The 27641-nt window shown below is 40.4% G+C and overlaps 1 protein-coding gene across 2 annotated transcripts in view; it reads left to right on the forward strand.

The window, feature by feature from the left end:
- UNC5D (unc-5 netrin receptor D) overlaps positions 1 to 27641 on the forward strand; it is a 168422-nt gene that overhangs the window by 99348 nt on the left and 41433 nt on the right. For both annotated transcript variants that reach the window (XM_037371789.1, XM_037371790.1), the window contains exons 5-7: positions 16176 to 16356; positions 17220 to 17387; positions 18679 to 18843. In XM_037371789.1, coding sequence (XP_037227686.1) covers positions 16176 to 16356; positions 17220 to 17387; positions 18679 to 18843 — 514 coding nt within the window. The remainder of the gene's footprint in view (positions 1 to 16175; positions 16357 to 17219; positions 17388 to 18678; positions 18844 to 27641) is intronic.

Genomic DNA, 27641 nt, shown 5'->3' on the forward strand with positions numbered 1-27641 from the left:
CAACTAGAAATGCCTGATTTGTAACAGTATTGAAGTCCATTGTGATGCATGAGGTGCAAATCTGAGCAGAAGTTGACCTTAACATTTATTCTAAATCCCTTTTATTATAAATGAATACTCTCTGAGTGTAAATCTCTGAATAGCTCATATTTGAGCATTATTAGCAACTTGCAGCTCTTTCTGCATCAACTGTCTGATTTTTTTTTTTTTTTTGGTTTTGGGGTGGGTTTTTTTCTCAATAAAATGGCAGCTGTTGTGCTAAACTATTACTGATGAGTGTAAACTTGTGTTGAGTGCTCTGCAGAGGTTTGTGGAATACTCTAAAATATCTTTATCATTTAATATATGCATATATTTAAGTTTTAAATGTGCTGCATCCAGTGCTACTTTTTCAAATGTTTAACACAGATTTTGACATTTTAATGGACTGCTGTAGATGTTCCAGTGAATATCTGCATGAGTTCCAATGGTTTATTTACTGCTGTAGCTTTTAATGGAAATGCAAAAATCATTTCTCTTCTGGGCAGTACATACTCCATTGCAAACATATCAACAAAATGTGAAACCCACATAAAATTCAAAAGCTGCAAGTATTCCAAAAGTACTGAGAGTCATTGCTGCCTATTTTACATAGGCTTGTGTATTTATGGGACTTGTATACATACAGTAAAATGTAATATGGCAGGATAATGGTATTGTAGTAAAACACTATGGCAAAAAAGGCTGGTGAATTATAGTCCTCGATGAATCTTGTTTCTAGTTATAGAAAACAGAGTATGATTACTAAATGCAAACAGCATGCATTTTATATAGTTAGTTATAGATCCTGGGTCTTGTGTCTGGAATATCAATATTTGCTTTACTTTTAAGGTATATTAGTTGCAAATACAGTAAAAGTGTTTCATTTTTCACTGAAAACATTTCACTTCCAGGACGGAGCTCAGGTATGTGCAATATGCCTCAATTATTATTTATCTACATGGTAAGCTCTTCTGTGGACTGGTTGTATTTTTAAGCAACCACTGCAGCCAACGTTCACATTTCTAAAATCACAAAGTTACGGGAAGCTGTAAGAAATTTAAGTTAACTTAGACACGACAAAACTAGATGTCATTGCATTTGCAACAGTGAAATAAATATATTCCTTTTGCTTTGCGAAGGAATTATGCAAACTCTTAACTCTTACTGTTAGTAACAAAAAGTAGGTTTCAACATTTCAGAACCCCTGGCTGTTTCTCTGTAGCGGGCTGGCAGCACACATGCCATTAATGCACTGCGGTCTCCAAAGCACCCCCTCTCCGTGGGAGGGAATGTCGTCTTACCCTTCAGATCTTCAGCCTGCTACCGAGGCATTATTCCAAACTGTTAATGAGGAGCATTGTTTCTGGAAAAGAAGCTGGTTGTATGAAAAATCCAAGTTTAATTGTAATTGTTAATGTCTCAACAGGCTGCCTGGGCAGCAGAGGGGTCACCATCCTTGGAGGTCTTTAAAAGACGCGTAGACATGGTGCTTAGGGGATGGCTTAGTGGTGGGCTCGGCAGCGCTGGGTTAACGGCTGGACTTGATCTTAAAGGTCTTCTCCAACCTAACCGATTCCGTGGCTCTAAACAGATGCATTCACCTTGAAATAGTCCATGCTATGTTGTGATGGCTGGTTAGTAGGTCAGCCTTACAGGATACAAAGGTATTAAAATGATCAATAAGGTCTTCTGAGGCGCTACACTTAAGAGTAGCCACGTGTAACCTTCGGGCTATTTGGGTGACAACCAGCTGGCACATACAAGATCTCAACGTTCTGGTCGAATTGGTATGTATGCTCTATGGTGGTGTTCTATATGAAGTATACCTTTACAGTGCTGATATGTCGGGGGGGGGAAATCCCCTATTCTAGAAAACATTTTAATGACAGTATATATATATCTCCCACAGAATCTTCTGGAGATGTTGGGAACGCACAAATAATTAACTTAAAATTCTACATGGAAAACACTCATATGTAAGATCAGTTTTGGCATAAAGTAGTAAAGAACTGTGAGGTACAGGTATCACTTTGGAAGTCACTACACACATCTGAGTGTAAGGAACGTTTCCAGAGGCAAATCACATTTTGTGAGTCCTTGAACAGATTGTGATTTTTCATAGACTTAATTGCCTGTGTCTTTGAGGAGTGAAGGTTCTGGTAACTGCAGCACCACTTGCAGACTGAAGCCCAGTTATTCATTTAGCTGGGGGAAATAGGTATTTCTTCCAGGTATGTACATCTTTGCTGCCTCTTTTCTGTTACTCCTCCAAGGATCCAAAAAAAATCGGGGGGTTTTTTTGTTGGTTTTTTTTTTTTTTATTATTAGACATTATCCAACACAGTATGTGCGGTGAAAAATACCACAGATTAAAGCAGCGGTTACTAGGCTAATGAAACTGAATGGCTGAGTGTGTGGACAAAGCAGTTTTGAACCCACTTTGAACATAAAATTCTATTGGAGAGTCCTTACAGGTTTTAGAAGTACCAAATTACCTTCCCTTTAATCTCCGTTTATCAGTTCTCAGCATACCTTACCGAATGCAACAGAACAACCTCTAAATGTTGATTCTGCTCTACCAAAACCATGTGGCAACTTACTCGTAATTGCTCAATTATTCTAGTAATTTCTTCTCCAATGTTATTTGCTCTGCATTTTAAAAGTCTGCCGTTTCTCTCCGTTGCACACACGCAGATGGGCCCTGTTCAGATTTTTAGCTGCTTTTAAGAGCAACTCCATGATTTTGATTTTGCTTATTTTCACATCTAGCAAAGACTGAGAAGTGTGCAGTTATTACGGATAATGCATGACATGCTGGTGTGGACGGACTGTGTTCAGAACATGACAATTGAATAATATGTAGGGCTTTATTCTATAAAACATCTGCTTAATTAAAGACTTTTTGTTTAAGCCTGTGACTACTTCACAGAAGCGTGGACAACAGACAACCAGAATCAAGATTCAGTTTATTTTATATGCTGTTTCATCTTTGGTCAAATCTAGTATTCCTTCCTTCCCCTTCATCACCTGTCTTCTTAGAGAGAAATGTCTGCTTCAGCATTACATTTCTGTCTTTTTTTCCTGAAGTACTTCATCTTCAACACCCTGAACTTTGGTGTGTGTTTGGTTTTTTTATTTTGTTTTTTTTTTAACTCAACCTAGATCATGGATTAGGTATTACAACAGCAGCTGTAATACACGCAGTATAGAGCCTGGAGTAATACTCTGTAGAGGTTCAAACAAAGAACAGGTTTCAAAGCCAAAAGGCTTGTGATTATCAGGGCTTGTAAAAAGCACTTTAATGCTATTGCTCAATATGCTAAAATAAAAAGCCTTAGATTTCAGTTATTCTGTGTAAGTGGGGAATAAAAAGGATGTGGTCTTGCATAGAACTGGCAGTCTTTTAAATACATTACACACATTTTAGTGGGTTTTGTTAGCTCTATGCCTTTCAGGGCAACACAGCCGGTTACATAAATTTGGATATCTGGTGGTGCCACTTAGATTAATGGCGAGTTTATTTTTTTCCCTGTTTTTTGTTACAATCACTTTTTTAAAAAAATTGTATTGATGAGCTATTTAACATTGAACATGTTTTGGATACTCTTTTTTGGATGTTGGCAACTCTGAAATGTTAGAGGGCCCATGTTGTTAACACAATGCTTTTTTTTCTCATGTTTATCCTTGTTTCCACTGCAGACAGCTGAGTAGCAAACAAGCATCTCCTTTAAAACGTACTTGAATGAGCAAACAAGGTCGGCCAGGTGTGCTGCGAGTCACACATAGCTGGCTATTGAGCCTCTGCATATAATAATGTATTTTAAGACTTTGACTGTCTTATATTGTTTTAAACTGCAGTGTTAACAAAGTGACATCATGGGCAGATAAAGTAATGCCTTCTGAGTATTTGAGTCAAGAGGAATTTCTAAGTGGCTTTTTTTAGGGATGCCCTGAGCACTTTTCATGTATCCTGGGTTGTGACCCATCGTTCAAGCTTATCATAAAAGACCCCCCAATCTCCATGGCCTCATATACAAAATGCACTGCGTTCTATGCAAGCGATCTCAGGGAGTCACAGACTGTATAAAAGCTGCATAAAACTAACCTATTGATGTGTGCTCTGTATGCGTTAGATCAACAGTTGTTCTCGCTCGGTAACACGGATGTCACCGAATTCCAGTTTTCGTGGCTGTGCCTAAATGCAGTCTGTCTGTTCAGCACTGGTACGTCTGCTGGCCAGAAGAGATACACAGTAGACCAGCGTTGTGCAAACTGCTTCTGATACATGTTTATCATTTAGTAAAAAAGATAATTAGGTTCCAGCTATGGTTCGTCTTGGAATCCATAGATACTTAGCATGGTTTCAACCCATGTACTTTACCACGAGTATGCGGAATGCTGCCGAGTTGACTGAGAGCTGTTCCTCTAGGAGCCACTGCAGCCTCGGCGTTCCCGTTTAGACCAGCTGCTAGGGAGAGGAGGAACACTTACACCGTGTTTGTTGCCTTCTGCCATCCTAATATGCAGTTTGAGATGATACTTCTTTCCATTATTCTGCCACTGTGCTGCTTGAAAGCACGGAATCTGTCACTTCATTTTTTACCTTGTACCCCTTTTTTTACCGGTACCAATTATTTGAAACAATGGCATTTGTCAGCTCACTTCTTGTCTCCTTAGTGATATCTCCAGGTGCCTCTTTTGCTGATTTTGTACATTTTGCAGCTATTGGAAGCATCTTAGTCCCTGCACATACACCCTTTATTTGAAAAAAACCCCTTGGATGTTCTCTCCAAAATGAGTATATGTGATGGATTTCATGCAAGCAAGCAAACTGTGTACTGTGTTTTCCTCCAGTAGAAAAAATGTTTGTTTTCCTTCTGAGATCTGACTTTTTCTGAGTGAATCAGTATACCCAGGAGGTACTGAGGCTGTGAAATAAAAAATATGGAGCAAAACATTTCTGAATTAGATTGCTAAAATGAGGGGTGGGGGGTGTGAGATAACTTTGTAGTTCCCCTGAATAGATAATTCCTTTTTATAAAGAGATGTGCTTTGGGGCTTTTCTTTCTTTGACATGCTGTTTTGCAGTGGCATATATTTTTCTGGTACTGTTTTCAGAAATGTTCTTAATTTTGAATGCTTGAACATGAAAGGATGAGTTACAAGACTTTATCATTATGTTTGTAATTCTAAATAATAAAGGTAATTGCGTGAGAGTCTACAAGCATCTGGAAACTACTGTGGTGTATGTTTTGACTGAACAAGATAGTTGGAGGCTTTATCAATACTGGCCTGTTGTTCTGGTCAGCAAGAGGACTGAGTGCTGGGGTTATTTATTGGCGCTGTGCCAGTGCCTAGAGGTTTGTTTGGTGGTTGGGTTTTTTGTCCCTGATTTCTGAAGATTAGATTTGCAACATGTTTGGCAGGCTTCTGATACTTATAACTTTCTGATGCAACAAACCTGCTGTATCTCGAGTCTGTGAAGAGCATATAGAACATTTTGCACAATACTTTCATGCGCAGCTGCTTTTATTCCCTTTTCAATGGGATTCAAACTTCTGAATCTGAATGCTGAAAGCAAAGGTTTGTGAGGATCAAATCTATTTGGTAGAAAGCTGTATTATCCTCTGATTGTTGGTTTATTTATGTACTTTGACAAAGTCTTGACGATCTCACATGGGCAACTAGAATTCAGTAATTTGCTATCTTTTGCTTGGGGAGTGGGCTGTTGTGAAAGGACAAGATGCAAGAGCCAGTGAAAGAGAAGCATGGCAGAGCGTTCCTCAAACCTTCCCTATTTTATACATTCGGAAACAGGCAGGAAGGATATAGGACATCTTCAAAGCTACAGAGAAAGCTTCTCTTAGAGTTGGTTCTGGTTTTTCTAGCCGAAGTCATTCAAGATGTCAGGAACAGATGCCAAGTACTGTTTGTGTTGGAGCAAAGGAAGGAAGGTGCATGAAGAACTGCAGGGAGGATTGAGTGAGAGTGGGACAAACCTGCTAGGAGTCAGTTCTAGACTGAGTGCGGGTTCTGAGAGAGCACTGCTACTCACCCGGACAAAAACGTCTCCTGGGCATAGCTTGCACGAAGTAAACCAGACTGCATTAGCGATTTTTGATCCTGTCACATCAGCGCCCATTTTGCTAAATGGCACCTCACAGTCATAGCAAGAGCAGCCGGTTTACTGTCACCTGTGACGAATGCTCTAATCGAGGAGGGGAGAGGTGAGAGGAGAAAATGCAGCATGTCCTTGGAGTAAAGTGTTTCCGTATTTACTACACTGCAGTGCAGATTCAAATGTCTTCTGCTAGAAAGTATCTTGTGGTGAAGCCATGTCCTTGTAGTATTTTTTCTTTAAATCACCCTTGAAGCTGTTCTTGCTTTTCCTTTTTATTTTTGTAATTTCTGTGCAACTGAATTTTCCTTTCTATGGCTAAGGAAGCTCCTCTACCAAGTTGTCTCCCTCTCAAGATCAGGAATCCCCAAATATGTTGATCTTTCTGACCCAACCGCTTGTCTTCTCCCAGAAGCAAGGGAGATGTGTATATGCCCTTATGTTCAGTTTTTTCCCAAGATTCTTATCGCTTCCCTGTTCCTATTCAAATTGTGTTTCTTTATACAACATGCATTTTGTGTCTAAGGTAGGGAGGGTTCTCTCTGTTCAGATTCTGCTGATGCAATATACTTGGCCTGGTCCTTTTATAATCTGGAATAAATACCTTTAGGGTACTGTGAAAATGCCATAATGTTAAATGTTTAGGGAATGTTTTACCTGTCTGGACATAGATCAACACCTTTTTTAATTGCAAAAAATGTTACAAGAGAAAGCAGGAAGCTGTGAATCTGGTGCTCAGTTGCATTTAGTATGCATCTAGTGATGCAGCATAAATGTTACACATTTGCTAACTAACCATTGTATTTCTTTAAATATAGAGTTTGAATATTTTTTCCAATATGTAGGAAAAGATGATTCATTAATGGATCTAAAGGATATTTCTGTTAGCTGGTCTTATCAGTTATATTCTTGAAATTATCATATCTGAAGGCTACTAACAAAAAAAGAGCAACGTTATGTATTGATGATTCACCATAACTCTTGAGAACAGTAAAATTATAGCCTTGTTTGCTGTAACAGTTGGAACAGGAGTACAGAGCTTGCTGTGACAGTCAAGGTGAGGAGGCCATGCAACCAGCCAAACTAATGACAACTAACCAGCTGACCTCAGGTGTGATTACGGAAAGCAAATAAGACTGTACTTCTAGGCAGGATCATATTCACGCTACCTGAGCAATGCTCCTGACATTCAGTTTTCAAAGACCTGGACCTTTCTTCTAAGTTTTCTTGAGAGCAACAACCTGAAGTGTGGGTAGGGACAGTACTGGGTTCTTGCACTGCCGTGTGGTGCTGTTTCATCAGAAGCAGTTAGAAATGCAAGAAGAGAGATCTCAGTTTGTGCTGTTTTCAATTACTGTAAGGTTTCTGTGATTATTTTCTTATCTCTAAGAATTTTGTCTAAATGTGATTCTGCCTATGAGGATGCCATGTTAGCAAAACACTGTCAACATAATTTCCAATAATCTTATCTAAAAATGGTTTTTCAGTGTCAACCACGCTTATAATTGCTTTTGTATTGTCTGTGCATTGAAAAACAAGTACAGCCTCACTTGTGTGGCACCATGATGCTATCCCTGGAGCCTTTAGCTGTTTGTTTCTTGCTAACCATCCTTGTTCACAGTACTGGGTGTGCATTGCATACTTTAAAAACAAGATTTGTGGATTACCGTATAGCCTTAGATTCTGAGTTCTTTAGAAAAAGAAAAGCCCTAGAATGAGTCTCATCTGTTTACCCATATTTCTGAGCTTTATAGTCAAGGGACTAGGATTTGAGTTTCAACTAGATTATTTCTGCTTACCATGAAATAATTGAAGTCAAGTCATTTGTGTGCACTGTCCCACTGGAAAACTACCATGTAAGCCCACATAATAACCTTTGGTTTTATTTAATGCTGATTCATTCATAATTTTTGCAGGTAGGTAAAAAAAACAGTATTCCAATTAATGTTAGATACTTATTCCTCCCAAAATAGGAATAAAGATTAAATTTATTAGGGGATCTGATTATATCTTTGACAATCAGACAATGTACCATTAGTAATGGCATATTTAGCAATGTATCTTTATAACAATTTGTTTAAAATAGCATGTCTGAGTCAACTCCTTGCCCACCTTTAGCATTATAAATTGACGTATACACACAGGCTGTCACCTCTCCCATTATACCTACTCAAAAGCATATTTTAATTTCATTTTGACTCACCCCATCCTGTGTTTATTCCCCTCCTCTGCATTTTTCAGCAATGTGAATTTTTGGTTGTGATTTTAAAGCACACAAAAAATGCCAACATCATTGTGAACTGGACACAGCTCGTAGTGTGAGCTGTGGCATAGAGGGTGCCGTGAGTGAGCATCATCGCTCTTGGCTTCCCTGCTGTCGGAGGTTTATGCAGCAAATACACTAGCTACATGCCACGTAAAGGGAAATAATAAGAAAGAAAATGTGTATTAGCAGCATGCAGCACTTGAGTTTTCAGGTGATCCCTCCTGCAACAACTGAGTGCATCGTCAGAGAGAAGATTCCTGCGCTGCTTTCCACACTTCAACCAGTAAAAGCCCAGGCTGATTTATGAGTTAGTTATTGTGTCAGATTTATGTAATGAGATTATATATTCAATCTAATGAAGGAAAAATATGCTTACCAGAACAGTATGACAGCACTGTGATTAAACGATTCGGCAACAGTATTCCCTCAGTGGATTAATTTAAAAAAATGCAGCAGGTACAGTTGACCTGCATCTTGTGTGTTGCTAGCGATAGGCTCCTAGCAAGGAAGATTAATGTTTTTTGATTGTGTCTATAAAATAACTGTGTGATTATAAAGGTAGAAATGAATGGTTTGTATGCAGCAAACTGGCCTTTGTTTTTTATATTAATCTCCCATGATGATTTATGCTGATGGTGGCTTCTGCTACTTATTTGTTTGAGTCTTAGAGCCGAAAGCAAAATAAAACTGTAACAAAGATATGCTGCCATCCTAATGCATCACTGTAGGCAGTGCAGGTGCTCCAATTATATTCATCCATTCTAACTGTAACATTAAGGAAGATTTCTCCAGCTTAGACACACTTGAATTTTCAGAAACAGGAGTTTCATGCTAGATCTGAAAGGAATTAAAAGGAATGTATCTTGCTGTCTTCCACTAAACATTATAGGTCATTGAAAAAGCCATTTTTAGTAAGTCTTTTAAAGATTGGGGAATATGAGACCTCAATCGATGATAAGATAGAAAGAACTTTTTCTAGCCAGAGGCCTGAGCTGATTAGTGTGGGAGGGAATATTCATAAAAGGTACCGTTACCCCAGCGATGCTGTCTGCCTGCTCCCGAGGCAGCGGAGAGTGTCAGAGCCTGATATACCTGCTGTTAATCATGATTTGGAGGAGAATCTATTGCAAACATTTCCTATGAAAATAAACCTTTTTGTAGAAAAGAAATTGGCTTCAATCATGTTTTCTTCTGCAGTTACAAAAAAAAAAAAAAAGCTTTCAGCTAGAAATTAGATAGTTCCGAGCTTTAGAAGTTCTCGGCCTTTTTCTTTCTCCTTTTTTAATGCGAAGTCATGTTCCAGAGGGGAAAATATGGTATTGCCTGGTTCTTTTGTATATACAGCACTGTTGGTTTTGTTCTTGGGGAGCTAAAAGCTCAAGTAGAGATGCCTTCTTTATTATTTATATTGAATTAATAAGTATCTTCATGGGCAACAGCAAAACTGGTACTGGAATACCAGGTAAAATGAGGTAATTTTTCACCGTTCTGCAGTTGCCATTACAGCAGTGCAAGCAGAATTAATGTTCAAAGAGGTGTCTCCAAGTTTTACCTATTTTAGTGATTCTTTGTCAGTCTGGGGTAGCTTGGTTCTGTCAGGTCAAAGTTTGATGTGCAAACTTTATTCCTCTCTATATGTTGAAAGTTGTGGGGGAGGATTGTTCAATTAAAAAAGAGATGATGGGTATGTGAAACAGATATTATTGACAAAGGACACACGTAAAAATGCACCTACATTCCATTTCTTGTTACATTTTCTTTAAATGGTCTACGTGTCAAGGTATCTCCCCACCACCAACCCTTTCTGCCCCCCACACTTTTTTTGTCCTCTGCAGCAGGAATCTTTGCATTTATCTTTAACATAATGCAGGTATTTTTAACAGTTTCACACTAAACATGTCTTTTGGATCATATTTCTTACCAGATACAGGGTTCTGACCCTTGCAAAGTTAAAGCTACTGTTAGTAATGACAAGACAATCAGCTACAGTAGGCAGATGTATGGAGGGGGAGAAATTTGCGAATAAAGAAATCAGAACAAAAAAAAAAGCCTGGAAAATATATGAGGCAGTGACAAAATGTGGGGTTACAAAGCACTTCATCTCAGATCACTGGTTTTAAATTAACGTCTAGTCAGGTGTGACCAAATATCTGAGAAATATTTACTGTCATTGTCACTTGTAAACTCGCTGTTTGGTCATCCTCCTTGGTGTGCTGCTTCTGGTTGTGTCTGGTTCGCTGAAACACGGTCCCTGCAGGGAAACGGAGGGTGTCGGGGCGCGAGCTGCCCTTGGGGTGTCGGCTGCACCCTCGCGAGCGGCAGCATACCTGCTTCTGTGCTGCACTCCCTGCCCGAAGCGCTGAACACTGCTCTGTTGTACGCGCATGTAAAATAGTACGTGAATCTGGGATTGACAAAGCAGTTTTATCCAAAAGATACAAACATTGGCTTGTTCTCTAAGAACATAACGAACAGTGGTTTTGGCTTAAAGGAGGGGTGAGGATTTGTGTACTACTTTCTCCATCTGTGACGGAATTTAAAATCTGTAAAATGGCAATGCTGTAAGAGACAGTTGTGCTGCTGTAAGTCAGGTGTTCACCTTTCCCATCTTAAAATCCTGAACCGTTTATCATGAATCGAGAAAGAAATTGATTCTTTCTTCAAGAGAAGCTGACGTTCTAACTGTATTATCTTTGATATATATGTACTCTATCTATTGACCACCTGAGAAAGTCAGATGTGTTTAAAGGGCAGGATAGTATAATTTAGAAGCAGGAGTACTAAGGTCTTTTGTCTTCTGACCTACAAAATTATCATGTGTGCCCACAAGAACTCTGAGGTGTATTGTTGGGTATTAAATCTCTTTATAGTCTCAAACAAGATACGCAAGAAAGAACAGAAAATTAGGTCATGGGCAGCCAGCTCCAGGATGTTTAAATTAGATTGAGCAACTGATGAAGAACTCTTAGTGCATCAGATCATTAAAGGCCTGTAACTAACACCTGACCTATTCTGATCTCTAAGATTTAAATAGTAAGTCTGGTATTAAAATCAACCAAATAAAAAAAGTAATTTCTGTTACTGCAGGTAGGAATATTCTTTAGTCTTACAAAAGCTTTAACAGCTGTATGGCCCCCCTCTCCAATCTGGCAAAGGAGGAGTAATGCGTAGCCAGAAGAATGGTATTTCCTCATCTGCAGTTACTCAGCTTTTGTCTTGAATTAGACAGGTGATGTCTGTGTAAGGCCTAACACCATGCCTGTCAGCATGGAGTAAAGTGCTCCTGGTGGTACTGCCATCAGGCTCAAGAGCAGCTGAGATTCTGGGGCGTAGCATTCTGCTCCCGCGGATGCCATAAAGTGGGCAGTTTTAAGGGCATCGTAGCAACTTCTGCCAGGGTTTTCCTACAGCCTCTAGCTCGGCTCTGCCTTCATCAATATTCTCACAGATATTTGTGACTCCCTAGAGTGTTTGAATTTGCTACATGGCAACTAGAAGATGTATGTCCGTAGTATCTGTATGCATACAGATTATTTTGCACATGCTAAGCACAGTGCGACTCCATCACCTGCAGCAGCTCAAACAGCAGTTGTGTTCCTGTGATGTGAGGCTGACAGGCTGCTCTGATGTGTATACAGGAGACAGAAATACGGATGAGGTGTGATAAGCTTCATTTTTAAAGAAAAAGAGTTTGGTAACTCCCATCATAATCTACCTAGGACATGGTGTATTTAACTGATTTTACTTTGATAATGCTGTAAGCTGGTCTTTGATAATTGCTTTCTGTAATTGGAACAAATTTATGATTATGCTAATTCATCTGCTGCCACCCAATATGCAGTCGCTGAGTTAATCCATATCTGCCTCTGCATTTCTTTGGTAGATCATTACGTGATTAGCCTTTGTTAGAAATTGATGGGGGTATTTTAATTCCAAGCAGATTTAATGTCAGGGGGGAAAAATCAGATATCTTTATATAAACTTATGGCATATTATAGCAGTTTTCAAGTCTTGTTCAAGATTTAAGATCATCAGACAGCCTGTATTTTAAAAAGAAATGTATTTCATTGTGTTACAAGCAACTGTATGACCTCCACTGATGATAAAGCGAGGGAAGTTAAATGCTAATGAGTTCTGAGTCTACTCTTCATCCACTGCAGGCTGGCAATTCTCATTTAAGCACAGAGACATTTTAGGTTTCTTTCTTGCCTTTATTTTGCCTGGTTGGGGGTGGGTGGGGGTGTGTATTTGTGTGTGCACTGAATTTTTCCAAAGGTTCCATCACTGCAAGCAACAACAACCTTTTGTCATCGTGACTCTATCAGTTTCTTCCTATAAATTCATCCCTTAGTTCTCCATCTTTGAAAGCATTTGTCTGCTGAGGCAAAGGCAGTGAATGAGTTCGAATAAGTCTGTTTTTCCTTCAAGGGAGGGGGAGGCTGGAATTAGAGATGAGTTTTCACGGTGTCGTCAAGCCTCCAGATAAGAAGCAAAAGGCAATGCATGCCCTCACTTATAAATCATCTTTTGATCGTGCATCTCTCAACACTTTCCTGTTTGTGTTCTGTCTGTTTAATGTTCTCCCTTCGCTGTGATCATCATTCTTTTAAATGCTTTGCTTTAATGTAAATGTTTTTCATTCACCAAGCCTTGCAGTCCTAGGCTCGGCGCACAACAGATCAGTGTGCACTCCCCCCTGGAAAAGTTGTCCACAGGAAAAATAGCCCACGGTGCTCGTGTGATGAGGACCCCAAACACTTCTGTGCTCCACCTCGCCACCCTGCAAAAGCCCCTGACCTGATGAGTGTCAAAATGCAAAATTTGTAAATATACTTGTGAAATGATGAACTCTGGTGATATTAGATGTTTAGTCGTTTCTTTGGACATTACTATGTTTGTCATTACACAGCATGTAAAGTGAGTTTAATTCTGACTGCGACCATTGAATTTCTGTCACTTGATTTATACTACTGCTGCTGTTCCATAATTTAAATTGCATTCCTAGTTTCTTTGCTGAAACCCCCTCTGATAATTAGTATTAAAGTTAACTGCAGAAAAGGGAAACTGAATGATAAATGGATTACTTGATTGGAACCGGTTGCCCAGAGCAGCTGTGGGTGCCCCATCCCTGGCAGGGTACCAGGCCAGGCTGCACGGGGCTGGGGGCAGCCTGGGCTGCTGGGAGGGGTCCCTGCCCATGGCAGTGGGGCTGGAACTGGATATCTTTAAAAGGTCCCTTCCAACCCAGACTGGTCTGTGATTCCTCATCTTCCAAGACCAAAGGAAAATGTAATACATTCAAATCGCTGTTACTAAGGGAAGAGGTTAGCGTTACTGGATTTAGTAAGGCAGTTTGGTTACTTCTCCAGGGATGTGCCTGGCCACCTGCGGTCAATGCAGCTGGAAGTGTCAGCCGTGTCACTTAGCTTGGGGGATGAGAGGCGGTGCGTATGAGTGCTAGCCGTGGGACTGCCTAGGGCGCTTCCAGCAATGGAAATTCGGATGCCTAAGCTACTGGGTGTGTTAAATCCGTAACAAAGTATGCTTGCATCTCCTAATACTAAGGAAAGCAAATGCACAGTGAGACAGAGGTGCACAGAGAGGTGAAAAGTCTCCTCAGGGTTTGCCTAAATAAGCGTACCTGTGCCAGGCGCTGCCTCCTGGGATGCCGTGGGCACACCTTAGAAACTCACTGCCTTGCAGCTTCACTCTAAATGTTTATTCTGATGTGCACTGCAGCGTACGAAAGTGCTTTAAACTTTAGTGATGGAGACTGTGTGAAAAATCATTAAAAGGATTTGAGAGGAAAACCAAAGCGGCGTTCTGTCAGTCTTGTAAGAATGCAGAAAGGACAGGTGTGCCTGGCTGCTTGGACGGCGATGTTCTGTCTCTGTTACCGTTTCTGGTTAACTGTGGTTTTGGGAAAAAGGGTATAAAAAGCTAAAATCTTTTAACTACTTCCAGTATGAAATACGAGTACTTCATTCTCAGGTAAAGCCTCTTTTGATAGATGTGTAAATCTGTTGAATTCCATAGCCACCGTCTAGGCAGGATAAGAGTGCCACAGCTGCAGACTCTTTTCAAGGTAAGCTCCCAGCTGACCGCTGCAGTGCCGGGACGTGAGAAGCTATGGATGTGTCGGTCACACACCTCCTGTCCCCAGCTAACCAAAATGACTGATGCTGCTGGAAGGGGAACCTGCTGTCTGGCATGAAATCTAATTGGCTTTGATGGTCAGCTTTTGCAGATTTGTTTATAAACTGGAAAATCTACAAATTGCAGACCATCTGCGCAGAGCAGTGTGCTAATGAATGCCTGTAGCTAACAAATCCATAAGCTTATTACCACAAAGTTCCAAACCCTTCCACAAGTTCCTAAACGAGGTTATTCATCTGAACTGAGAAGTGTATTTGACCTCAGGGTACAGCCATACCTCCTTCAGGTCTAGAAAAGCTATTAAAATAACTCATATTTATTCAGTCTTTTAATAGAATCTGTGGATTCCCCTTCTGTTTTTAATTTTTCACTTTTGTAACAGCACCTTAGCGTGTCTTAACTGTTTTGGGGGTTTTTTTTAATGTTTGTAGAGAAATGCCTTGCAGATAACTCTTGGGTCTACTCAGAGATGGGTTGGATGGTCAGCTAGAGAAGATGTATTGACACGTATTGTACATGGCATTTCATGGCTGTTATGTACCTTGACAACAAATACCAGTGGTCTCTGGTTTAATGTTTATGTAAACTGGGAATCTTTATGATGACTTGGCTCTTCCACTGTCTGTGATGTCACGCGATTTCATCCTTCTGTTTCTCTTTCTTAAAAAAGTGGAATTAATTCTTATTACGTGTTACCCTAATCCATTACAGGGCATAACTGTGAAGAGGTTGGGGGGGGGGGGGGGGGGCGGGGGAAGTGGCAATCATTAGCTGACTTTCACTTGGACTGCTAATCTCCGCTGGTCCTGTCTCTCCTCCTGCTCCTTGAGTCGAAGGAAGTATTTCCCTAGCAGATTAATGAGGTCATTAGCCCAAGACATCAAGTGCCTTCATTTAGCTTTACAGGTTTACAAACTTCTACCCCTGTTATTTCATTCTCTTAGGGAAGCCGAAAGGGCTCTCCTAATTAGGACAACAATTGAATAGATGAATATTTACAATAAAACCAAATCACACGGTATAGATTCAAGAACAGATACAGAGGAAATAATACGATGCAAATTATTTTAGAAAAATTATTTCAGGTTTAAGCTTAAATACTTACGGTGATGAGAACCAGGAGGTAAATGAAATGCATTCAACTAGAATGGTCCGGTATTTTTTATGAGCACTTCTTGATTCCTTGGATTAAATATTGAAGCCTACTACACAAGGAAAAGTGTGATTAATTTTCTCCTCCTTTTTTCTCCTGTCCTCTTCTTTCTCATCTCCTTTTTCTTTCCTCCCAGTAGAACAAAAATAGTATTTTCCTTATGATCCTCACCCTTGCAACTCTGAACGTGCTCTTTGCCAGTTTCTTTTTTGTACTTTTAAGGTTATTTTACTATGTCCTAGCATTTCATTTGGTGTGCCTCCGTTAATAAGCTCCAGGGTCTTCAGAAGGGGACTAGTTTCTTTTCAGAATTTGTGAATGTCTACCTTTTGGGAATCCCTTCCTAGCCGAATGTTTTCTCTTTAATGTTTATAATAAAGATAATATAATCACTGAAATACGATTTTGCAGATTTCCATCTCATCCTACTTCATGTTCTTCTCTGCTCCATCCCTCCCCAGGTGGAATGGCTAAAGAATGAGGAGCCCATAGATTCCAACCTGGATGAGAACATTGACACCAGAGCAGACCACAACCTCATCATTCGACAGGCACGTCTGTCTGACTCTGGGAACTACACCTGCATGGCTGCCAACATTGTTGCCAAGAGAAGGAGCATGTCTGCAACAGTTGTGGTGTATGGTCAGTGATAATTATGGAAAAAATCCATGTGTGTGTTTTTATTGCTGGAGTACTTTATATTTTTAACATACACCTGGTACAAAATCAAATGGCTAACCTCCTTCCTGCTGCAATGAATTTCAGTTCTGCTGTTCAGGGCTGAGGTCACGCCTGCTTTTAGAGTGGTTAGAATTACGACTTTGTTTGGGGTGGATTCCCAGAAGTTACGCCATCAGTAACAATCCTTGCTTCAGCTATTAAGAAGATCCAATGACACGCTGACCCGCCTAAATAAGCCGCGCGTGTAGCAGGAAGCCCTGAAGCACGTCCCCAGGGGTTACCTGAAGGAGGTACCTGAGGGGCTGCCTTTCTCCTTCTGCCGTGACTACTGGGTGTTACGTGGCAAAGGACAAAGGAGCGGAACCGCTGCTTTATTACCAGCCGCTGCTGCTCGCCACGGTTATTACCGCGTGTGACGTTCTATTGGTGGAGGCAGAGCATTACTAAATCACCCTTTAAAAAATGAATAGGTGTTGTTTATGATCTTTTATATAAAGTTTTATTATAATAAAGTTTATATAAAGCTTTATTTCTATAAAACTTATTTTATGAGAATTGAGATGCCTGCTTTTACATCCCTCCCAGACTCTATCAGTCATTGCACTTCTCAGCATATTACTCTTCCAAAACAAACATTCATGTTCTTTGACACCGTGGCCTTTAGGCAGGTGTGTACTGATAGGCAGCAATGCTTCTACTTCAGCTTGGAATTTACCTGTAGAATGTAAAAACTAAATTCTGCCTTTGAATGAAATGATCTGGTCAGACTCGCTGATGTCTTTCAGCACACCCACCGCAACCTCAAGCATGTTTGTGTTTTGCAGTTAACGGAGGCTGGTCATCGTGGACCGAGTGGTCAAACTGCAACGCGCGGTGCGGTCGGGGCTGGCAGAAGCGATCGCGGACCTGCACCAACCCTGCTCCACTCAACGGAGGCGCATTTTGTGAAGGAATGTCAGTGCAGAAAATTACCTGCACTTCTCTTTGCCCTGGTGAGATATGCACAGTCTAAGGAATAACTCTGGATGTCACGCTTAAGGGAGAGCTCTTTCAGTCTGACATGCCAGGTAGACAATTGTGCTTTGAAGAGCCCACTGAGGTCAAAAAGGAAATTGGAAATACTTCGCATCCTTGTTGAGTCTACAGCTCAGAGCCTTGTGCAGGGCCTGAGCAGCAGGGACAAGCACCTGTGGCCTCATCTGCCAGTGCTTTGCCGGTGCTTTAACTTATACTGAAGCTAATTAAATACTCATAACAAAACAGCAACTGATGTAATGTGAAAAATCATCTAAGTGGGTGGGGGTATGGGGAGAGGGGAGGTGATGTTAGTAACGCTAGAAAGAGAAACATAGAAGCCTAAGCTGAGAACTTGACTTAAAAAGTGCTCTTTAGCTTGCAAGTAGATTAACCTTTGGAAAGCGAGCTTATGGTATTTGTGGAGGCTGGTGTTACATCCCTGGACGCTGTACATTTCCTTTGTTCACCTGAAACCTCCCTTACCTGATTTGGAATTGGTGTTTCGCATATACAGCTGAAAACAGGAGGACTGTATGTATGTATGTTTTAAGAGACTTACATTTGCCTGTGGTCACTGCGTAACTTGTCTGGATTCTGGCAAATCTCTCTTCTAGCTTTTATTAGTTTTTAGATGCAACGTGTCCTGAACTGGGATTTAAAGAACTTAGTATTACATTTATATGTCTCTGTGTTCATCTCACTGTCCTTCAATCAGATTTATGCATGAAAAAGAAAGGGAACTGTGGGAACCCTTCTCATTTGGGACGGGGTCAGAGACAGCTGTAAATACCAGTCAGCAAAGCAACATACCGATCCGCTGTGTTGCTCAGGGCATTAGCCAGAAGCCTACAAGGCCAGCTATGCTCCTGCTTTTTTAAATGTCAGCATCATTTCTCTGGTAGGAAAATGTGTGGGCTCTCTACATCAGCCTGTTTTAAGGTAGAATTTGTGTTGAAACATTAGGAGCTAATGACTGGGTGGCAAAGGAAGTGTTTCCTCCTGCAGTTTTAATTGACTGTATTTGCAGAATGTTCTATCCTGGTGCTATTTTAAAAGCTTCCATATTGCACGCCTGAGGTGGTATGTTCTAATGCTAGATTTTAACTTCACATCTGATAAAACTGTAGTTATTTCTCCTGGGAATTATACTTCGTTTTACTTGCTGGGACCTGAGGAGGAACATGAAACAAGCGTTGTTGGTAGGACCTCTTCACTACACCAGCTGACGTGAGTGATGATGCTTGTGTTTCCTTCCTCCCCATTTAGTGGATGGAAACTGGGAGGTGTGGAGCGAGTGGTCTGTGTGCAGCCCAGAATGCGAGCATCTGAGAGTTCGGGAATGTATCGCACCGCCTCCAAGAAACGGAGGAAAGTACTGCGAGGGCTTGAGTCAAGAGTCAGAGAATTGCACTGAAGGGCTTTGCATTCAAGGTGAGTAACAGGTAGCACTGAACTGGATTTAGGAGGTACAGCCTAAAACGTGTACTGTAACCCAGGTAACGTGGCATATCGGCCACACAGCCATGTGAGAAGAGCTCTTCTGGCTGAAATGTTACTGTGGAAAAAATAGATCTTTTTCAGAGGGTTGCATATGTGAAGTTTGAAATTCACAGTGGTTTCTGAGTCACTGGATTTGTGTAGCACATACTTTACCTATTAATTATCAGATGATTCTAAAAATCCAAATAAAGGTTTTTTGCAATGTGTAATTACGGCCATCTGCTGCAACATATTTCACAGAATGTACTACTTAGCCTTCTACCTTTTCTTCCAAGTAAACTGGCAAAGCACCAACACAGATATTCTTGGTGCAAGAGGTTTTTAAGATGGAAGTTTGCTGCGTTTCTTGTCTTGAACACAGAAGTTAAATAAAGGCAAATCTACTTCGTGGTGAGTTCCCTGTGAAAGGATTTGCCCATCATAAATGTCTGGAAAGCATCTGGCATTTGGTAGTTGCTACTATAAGCGAAAAACCAGGAGCCAAGAAAATCAGCCCTGCAGCTGCACAGTCGCAGACTACCCGGGACGGCTGCAGAATCTCAAAAGGAACAAGAAATTTGCAAGTTTGTTCCTGCACTGAATGCTGCTCCCTGTTCATAGAGTGATACCGTCCACCTCATCGGTTTTTAGTGATGAAATGGCAGCCACGGGAGCAATCAGGAATGCTGGGGCTGAGAGATGTAAACTGACATGTCTACTTTAATTTTCTGTTTAAGTGGTCCTCTTTGTTTGTTTCCACAGTACGGCATTACCCTTCCTTCTTGATCTTTTGCATAGATGTGTTCATGTTATGCCCAGCAGTCATTTTCTTCTTCCACCATGGTGCACGCAACAGAGGAGTATGGCTATAAACCCCAAGCCTTGTGCTCCTAACCACCACACAGGCGTTCACAGGAGTGTGCGTGCCTCTGGCCTTCCCCCACGTGCACCCTCCTCACACTGGCTGGCAGCTTCAGTGAGAAAGGAGCAGCCACTGTGCCCAGCCAGTTCCTCAGTGGAGTACATCTGGTGAGATGAGGAAAATAATTTTCTAAACAAAATGAACTCCCTTCTTTGCCCTGAGATTTAAAGGCATTCTTAATGGCAGACAGTATCCTGTATATTTATTCAGGCTTCAGAAACATGTGTACCTCAGCTGAGACATGAAGTAAGATTTTGTTTGGGTTTGGAGGGAGGGGATACCCCGCAGCCTTGCTATATGGCTCTAACTACTTAAAGTTTCCAGGGTTAACGGAACCAGCTCTCCAGCTCCAAGGTGTCGGGCAGAGAAGCCTCAGTGTTCAAAAGGACAAGAAAAACTAGTGAGAATTTGTAAGCGCTGCGATTCATTCCACTTTTGAGGACCAATGCGGTGATCACATGATGTTTTGTGAGGTCTTTCTCCTTCCTATACATTAAATGAATACCCTTCCCTGCAGATGGTTTGATAAATCCAGAATCCATTCATGTGTGCAGATTAGCATATCCATTGGAAGGCAGTCAGAAGGATATGCTGAAAGGGGCATGACAAGATGCAGCTGATGTCTGCACAGTCACCGTTACTTGTGACAGCCATGGGTTGACTTACCATCTAGTTGGCTCCTTCTGTGGTTCTCAGCAGTTAATGAGAGGTGGCTCTACTCAGGGCACTGCTTCCATGAAAAATAACGGTAAAGATCACCTGTCCACCCTGGAGAGTAGCAGCCTTTCCTGTCGGGTAGTTGCATCTCAGTGCTGTCACCTTCCACGCTGCACTTGCGCTTTAGAGGTAGAGAGCAAATACGGTGTGATGGTTATTTTGGTAGCCTGAAGGGAGCGCACGGCCTGGGGAAGAGCTGTGGTGGTTTAAGCACTGAGAGTCGATGATGCGCATTTTACTTGATGGCGATGGCTTCGTTCCATGGGGGAAACCACTGACACTCCTCGAGTCCTTGTAGCACAGCTGCTTTCAGGTACAGTCTGGTCTCTGAGCGCTGTTGTAAAAACAACAAGCTATTGTATCACATGGGCTAATTATTTGATAGATGCGCTATTGGAGTAGTTACAACATGGCAACTAACTGAGTTTTAATAACTACCTAAATTTTTAATCCTTATTTTCATTGTCTGTCATATGCTTTGTGCAAAATCAAGCTCTTTGGATCAGGTGCTGTCCCTCTGCTTTGAGTTTGTACAGCTACTGGAGCAAAGAATATTGTTAGTAATGAACCACTAACTTACCTAATGGCACTGCAGTAAAAAAGAAAAATGCCCCAACAAGTTGAAATCGATTGAACTAGCATGAGATTTCATCATTGTCTTTTCTGAAAAAAAAAAAAAAAATAAAATTCTTCATCAATATTTAGAATCACTTTATAGATGCCATTTTAAGAAAATAACTATTCTGCACAACCATGTGCAAACAGAAGTGATGTGTATGTCTGAAAACAAATGTCTGGAATAGCAAAAACTTTCTCTTTCAGAAGCAAATCACTTTTCTACACATGGGACTTAAAATGCTTTTAATAGACTTTAAATGTTCTTAATACAATACGTGTGAAGAACTTGCCGCCTGTAAAACAAAGAAATGGATCATTATGGGTAAAAAGATACAAAAAGCAGTTTTTAAAATATGAGTAAATTTTGCACAGATTTAATCATCTTAGTGTCAACTGCGAAACACATAGTCTGTAAAATATAACTTCTGTGTTGAAAATGAACTATCAAAATCATTTCACAAAGGATAAGTGGCATAAGTAATAAACCCCACATTTTATGACTGAAGCGAAAAGCCATTTAACATCTAAACCTACTAGGGATCCATATGTTGACATCAAACCGATACTATTTAAAATTTTAAAAAATAAATTCTCAGTTTATGCTGAATGTGGGGGGGTGGGGCATGGAATCTGCTGCTGCTGGATTTTCCCTGCAGAAATCTCACCGGGTGAGGCATTTCTGTTCCTTTTACAAGGCGAGATGGGAGACAGGGAAGCTCTGAACTCTACAATTAATTCGATGACATATATAATGGACGGTTTCGCTCTGCTGCACACGCCAGCAATTTTTCACTTAGTGTTGCAATCAGAAACTGATCTCCAGGTATTTCGTGGAAAAATTATCTACTCCAGTGTCACTTGAAGTTGAGCATGTTGTCAGTGTTACCCTTCCCAGGTAACAGCACCGGGTGGAAGGGAACGCGCCGCGCTAAGCAGGGGATGCTCGAGGCTGGCGATAGGGACGCTGCCCCCGTTAGCCAGCCAGCTGCGAGTTCTTTGCGTTTGAGATAAGCTCGTCTCCTGCTGCTGCTGTGGCGGGCAGGGACAGGCAGTGCGTGGTTCTGGCAGGAGGATTTCCATAGGCACTCGGATCGACTGAAGTATTAAGTTCCTCTTGTTTCTTTCGTCCTGGAGTGCGATACTATAGCTCCTTTACAGGTTGTGCTGTATGTATATACTTGTGTCAAATTATTTTTAGGACTGTAATTGCTTTCTCAGCTAATAAGAATTGATGCAATTACCCTATTTTTTAAAAATCTTTTTCCCCTGTTCACCTTCCAATACGTGCCTTTTCTGCTCTGCTTCTCATCCCATGGGGAATTGTGAGGGAAATGCAGTACTGTGCTACAGAAAACTAATCTCTTGGAGGTTATTTATCAGGCAGAACTTGTTAAATTTGTTCCTTTCATGAGGCAAACATAGAAACAAAACATTTCTTCGGTTAACAAATAAGAACTTAAATGAAAGTAAAGGTGAGAATGTAATACGCCAGGATGGAAAGCTCAGGCCTGATTCTGAGCTAGCAGAAAAAGTACTAATCATTAGCTTGAATTTTCAAATTTGGAGACAGTAAATGACATGGTGATAAAACAGGGTCTACTCTCAGGTTCTTTATTCCCAAATCATAATAATGTACTAGATTCTTGCTTATTTGCTCTTCCATCGTTTATTCCCTACCAGTAATCTCGGTAGTACTCTTTTTCCATGGTGGATTTCTCTCTGTCTTGCAGAGGTGAAAGCTTTTTCTTTGCTTAATAAAAGAGAGGGGTTTGTAGAGGTTTTTGTTTTACTTTTATCTCCTTGCTTTAAAGTTATTTTGTAATAACTTCAAAACCTATTGATTTCTTTTTCCAGTGCCCCCAAAAGAAACAAACAAGTAGGCCAGAAGCAGATGAACTATAAATATGTTTTTACTAATGCATCATAAATCACAAATAATTTTGTTTTCCATTTTTCAACCAGCCGTGACACTGAATATTGCCCAGAGGCTGCTGGATCTGGCAATGCCGCCGGTTTATGTGGCGAACACGTTTCAATCCTGTTGCAGTTTTCTGTAGATAGCACTATGTCAGCAGCATGGAAGTGTCTGTTTCCATTGCAGAGCTCAAGTCTGACACTATTAATTTGGTGTTTATGTACATAATTTCCTAGCAGAAATAAAAACCACCTCAAGAAGAACCCTCCCTGCACACACCCCGCCAGAGGTAGCCAGTTCCAGATCCTTCGTACATTAAGAAATCCAAAAGATAAATCAGGGAACAGCTCAAAGGGATTTTCGTTACAACACAAAGCCCCTACAAATTGATATAGTCTATCTGCTTAAGGATTTATATTCTGCATTTTATTCTGTCTAATAGACTAGTATAATTCTGCCGAACTGCTAGCCTTTGTCGAATTTTATAGAAATAAGTTACATGTTGTGTTGTTTTCTTCAGACCACCTTTCACCGAACGGCGCTGGGAAGTTGCCAGTCAGGCTGCTCACGCCTGAGCCTGAGCCGCCAGCGCGGGGGGTAGCAGGGAGCAGCGGGGGGGCAGCCCCGCTCGGACCCTGGGTTCATGCGCAGGGTCTCGGGCATGGCAGGCATGTTCCCCCTGGACCGTGGGGCCGACAGGCGCGGAGAGCGGCTCGTTACCTGGAGCCTGCGCGGGCCCGCTGCGGGGCTGCACCAGCCCCAGCTCCCCTTGGCTACGGGGGGGCTTTTTCAGGTACCGGGTTATAACGATAACCCCAGTGCTTATTGCGGGGGAGACAGAGAAGCATCATTTTTGAGAGATGCGCTACTGTAGAAAAACTATTTAACAATATATTTGTGTATCTATCATAGTATATTGATGCTGTACATTCTTTATATGCACACACATATGTCATTATTGGTGTACATTTAGATACATAGGTGTGAATATATAGTACATTTTTATATTTTATAAATTACTTTTTAAGTGTCCTTTCCGTATATCTAACTTACAAAGAAATAATTAATTCCAAACTGCCAAGTGATCCACTTCAAAGTATTGTCCTTATTGCTGAGATGTATAATATTCTAAATAAAAGCGTCCAACAAAGCTAACAAATACTTGAATTAACCAAGTGAGAAATTACTGCAAAGAAGCATCCTGAAAGAGATTTAGGGGGGCAAAAAAAAGATGAAGGGGAAAAATATGGACAATATAAAATATTCATATTGTCAGCAAACAAGGAGAAAATGTTTCATTTATAGAGCTAGACAGAAGCGATATGGGAAATAGATATGCTCCATGTAAATTTATTAAGTGCAACTCTCTCTCTCTCTCTTTCTCTCTTTCTCTCTCTCAGATAAAAAACCTCTTCATGAAATAAAATCCCAAAGTAAGTTCGTTTGGTTTTTTTTTCTCTTGTAAATATGATTTTTCTCATCTTCTCTGCCATTCTGTTTTATTTGTTTAGGAGATAAATAAAACCGAAGGTTATATGAAAGGCTTTCACATCTACTGAAAGCATCTTCATAGCAACTTTGTGATCGTAAGTTTTAGACTAAAAATAGCAAAGTGACCATTCTTTAGTAATTTGTGTCTGACTGGGAGCCCTTTCTACAGGCATGCTTACCTTGAAATTGATCTCTTGAGAACCTGTAATTAGAAAAAAAGAATATAATATAGGAGTTTGGCTTTCTTGGTTCAAATCTGTTTCCAGGACTGGCTCGCTCTGATCTTGTTCAGCTCACTTTGGCCTCCATTTATCAACGGGTAAAGGGTGTTTCTATTCTTTTACCCTGTAAAGAGCGTGTACTTATTGGTTTTATCCTGCTTGGGGGGGCTTCTATCCTGCACTCTGTTTCTTAGTCTTAGATTGATTTCAGTGGAATTTTAGCTTAGAGCAGCACATTTGGAGTGAACTAACTAACTGAAAGATTTTGGTTTTTGTTTAAAAAAAAGACAATCTCATCAAAACCACAATTTCTGTGAGGCCTTTCTGTTTTAAAGCAAAGACATTGCTTTTTTTTTTCATAAACAGTGCACAAAGTTTTGAGGATTTGAGGATTGTTGACTCTTTGGCTTAATTCCTTTGAAGGACTTAAAACAAGAATCCACCTGTACTGAGAAGTAATGCATGCAATTGGTTGTATCGTCTTTGAAGACAAAATCTCCTATTATGTATTATAAAATATGTAGGGTTTAAGTCGTACTCCTCCAGGATCTAGGGGCATACGGTGATCAGATTATTTGAAATTTTATGGAACTTGGGCCCTAAATCATTAGAAGAACATTTGGAGATCCTAATCTGAACTGTATTTCCTTGGAGCTCACACGCTGCAGGCTGCAGCGTCAAACCGCTCTGCAGCAGAATTTCGTACTGGCTCGAAGGGAGCCTGGCTGGTTATCAGATCCCAGCGACCTCCGCTCTCTGTAAAGGCTCATAAAGGAACTGGTCAGGTTGAAATCCGTGTAATCCACAGACAACTCCATAACTAGTTACAAAGGAACGTAACCAAATTGCAGCGAAATTGGGATGCAATTAAAATAGTAATTGTAGAGGAGCATAGTTATTGTCCCAGGTGGCTACAGCCCTTGGTGAGTGAAACGCACGTGACTTTAAATTTAGAGGCTCTCGGCTCTGAAACGGTGTAGTCATGTAGGTGCATGATAACCACCCATTAACAGATACAAACGCACAGAACGCTTGCATGAGAGTATTTGTCCTTTACATTTCCAGTTCTTAAGTATTTCTAAGGATAGACAGAATCAAATGTAGATACTCAAAAAGGTGCTGTGGCTGTCTTGCCTGCTTAAGCATTTTTAATTTTGTCTTGTCTTTGTCTTTCTGGAATCATCCCTAATTGGTCACATACAACTGGTGTGTGTCATAACTTAGCTCAGGCAATTGGTATCGTTTAGTTTATGCAGTTTCCATTTAATTAGAGAATCTTGAAAAAGTATCAGTCAAATCGCTTTATTTTCTGATTTATTAAAAAAGTAATTTCATTGGGATTGATTTAAGCATATGAGATACCTAGGAGAATTAAAGGGTTTCTTTATAACTGTGGGGCTAGAAACATATAATACAGCTTGTTGCTGCTCAGCAAAACAGGAACTTAGTTTAAGACTGCATGAATCATCACTGATGCAAAATCAAAGTCAATTATGACAATAATTGAGAAACAGCCTGTTCTACTAAATAACCTCTTACGTGATTCCCTGACTTTTGACCCTTGTTCTCAAAGACTGGCGATATGAAGAAATGGACTTCAAGTTGCTAAGGGGTACCGAAAGTGAGAGTGACAGGGACGTGGGGGAGGATGGGAGGCTGGAAAAATCTTTCAAATCTCTGAGCAAACTCTGATGGCAGGTGGGGGGAAATGTATGCCCTGCATAGCTCCTGGAAAGCACTTATTGTAAATGAGATAATTTAATCAATTATGTTTCCTAATGTACTAAACCAAATGTTTCATTTTCTGCTCCTGCACATCTTAAATTATCTTCAGGTGCTTTATGAAACTTAATCATAGTTAATAGAAACTTCATTACCATCAAATGTGCTTTCAATAAATGTTGTGTAACAGTGTCAGGAGGTGGAGTGAAATATAGGCTACAGTTACCACAAACACGTATCCTGTAACTGAAATGTATAAAAATCGTAGTGCTTTATGAGAGTCCCTACCTCCTCTGGGCTGGGAGGATACAGTTCATTAAATAGTAATTGGTTGACTATAAATGTTTTCTTTTTTAGTTTGTTTGTTTTTCACTTTGTTCCCTTCTGGGAAAAAATAAAAGCAGAAAATTACCCCGTTCCCCAAATCTGCCATGCTTTTCTTACTTTCTTTTAGTCTTCCATAAAAGGAATTATCCATAAGAAAAGACAGAAAGGTGACGAGATTAAAATTACTTCGAAAAACCCAGTATTTGCTTCTAAAGAAATACTAACATCCTAAAAAAAAATGCAAGTCCACTTTCTTAAGCAGTTGTATTCCATAGGCACAATTCAAAGGAACACCATGTCACTCTTGTTTTACTCTTTTAAGATAAAGCTGTTTAAAAATCTCCTGAATTCTGAAAAGGATATCCTTTTCCTCTCAAATAGTTACTTTGGGTTTGTGGGCGATTTTTTTCCCTGTGCAATGGAATAGTTATGGGAGCACTTGAATGACTCTTCCAGTTCTTCTAGGAAACAGAACAATGACCGTTTTATTAAAGATAATTTGGAAAGAATTACTGTAAGAGGTTTTAATAATACGATTTATAGAAAAGTGTCAAATTCAAGTTCTAGGGATACTTAAGTGTAGTCACTGAAAACAAAATTATCTCCAGAAAAATTTTGCTTGAGTTGGACTGCTCTCAATTTTTAAAATTCTGTATTCTTGCTCTCATCTTGTACCCCTGTGTGCAAGTGTTGTACATTTGTAAAAGTATGAAACTTAAATTACCTGACACCTGAAGCAATTGAAAAGAAGAACTTAAACTATTTAAGCAGATTTAGAGTAATACATTGCAGTTACAGGTGAGAACCTGAGGTGTGT

Source organism: Falco rusticolus, chromosome 20, assembly GCF_015220075.1.
Source record: "Falco rusticolus isolate bFalRus1 chromosome 20, bFalRus1.pri, whole genome shotgun sequence".
NCBI classification, from domain to species: Eukaryota; Metazoa; Chordata; class Aves; order Falconiformes; family Falconidae; genus Falco; species Falco rusticolus.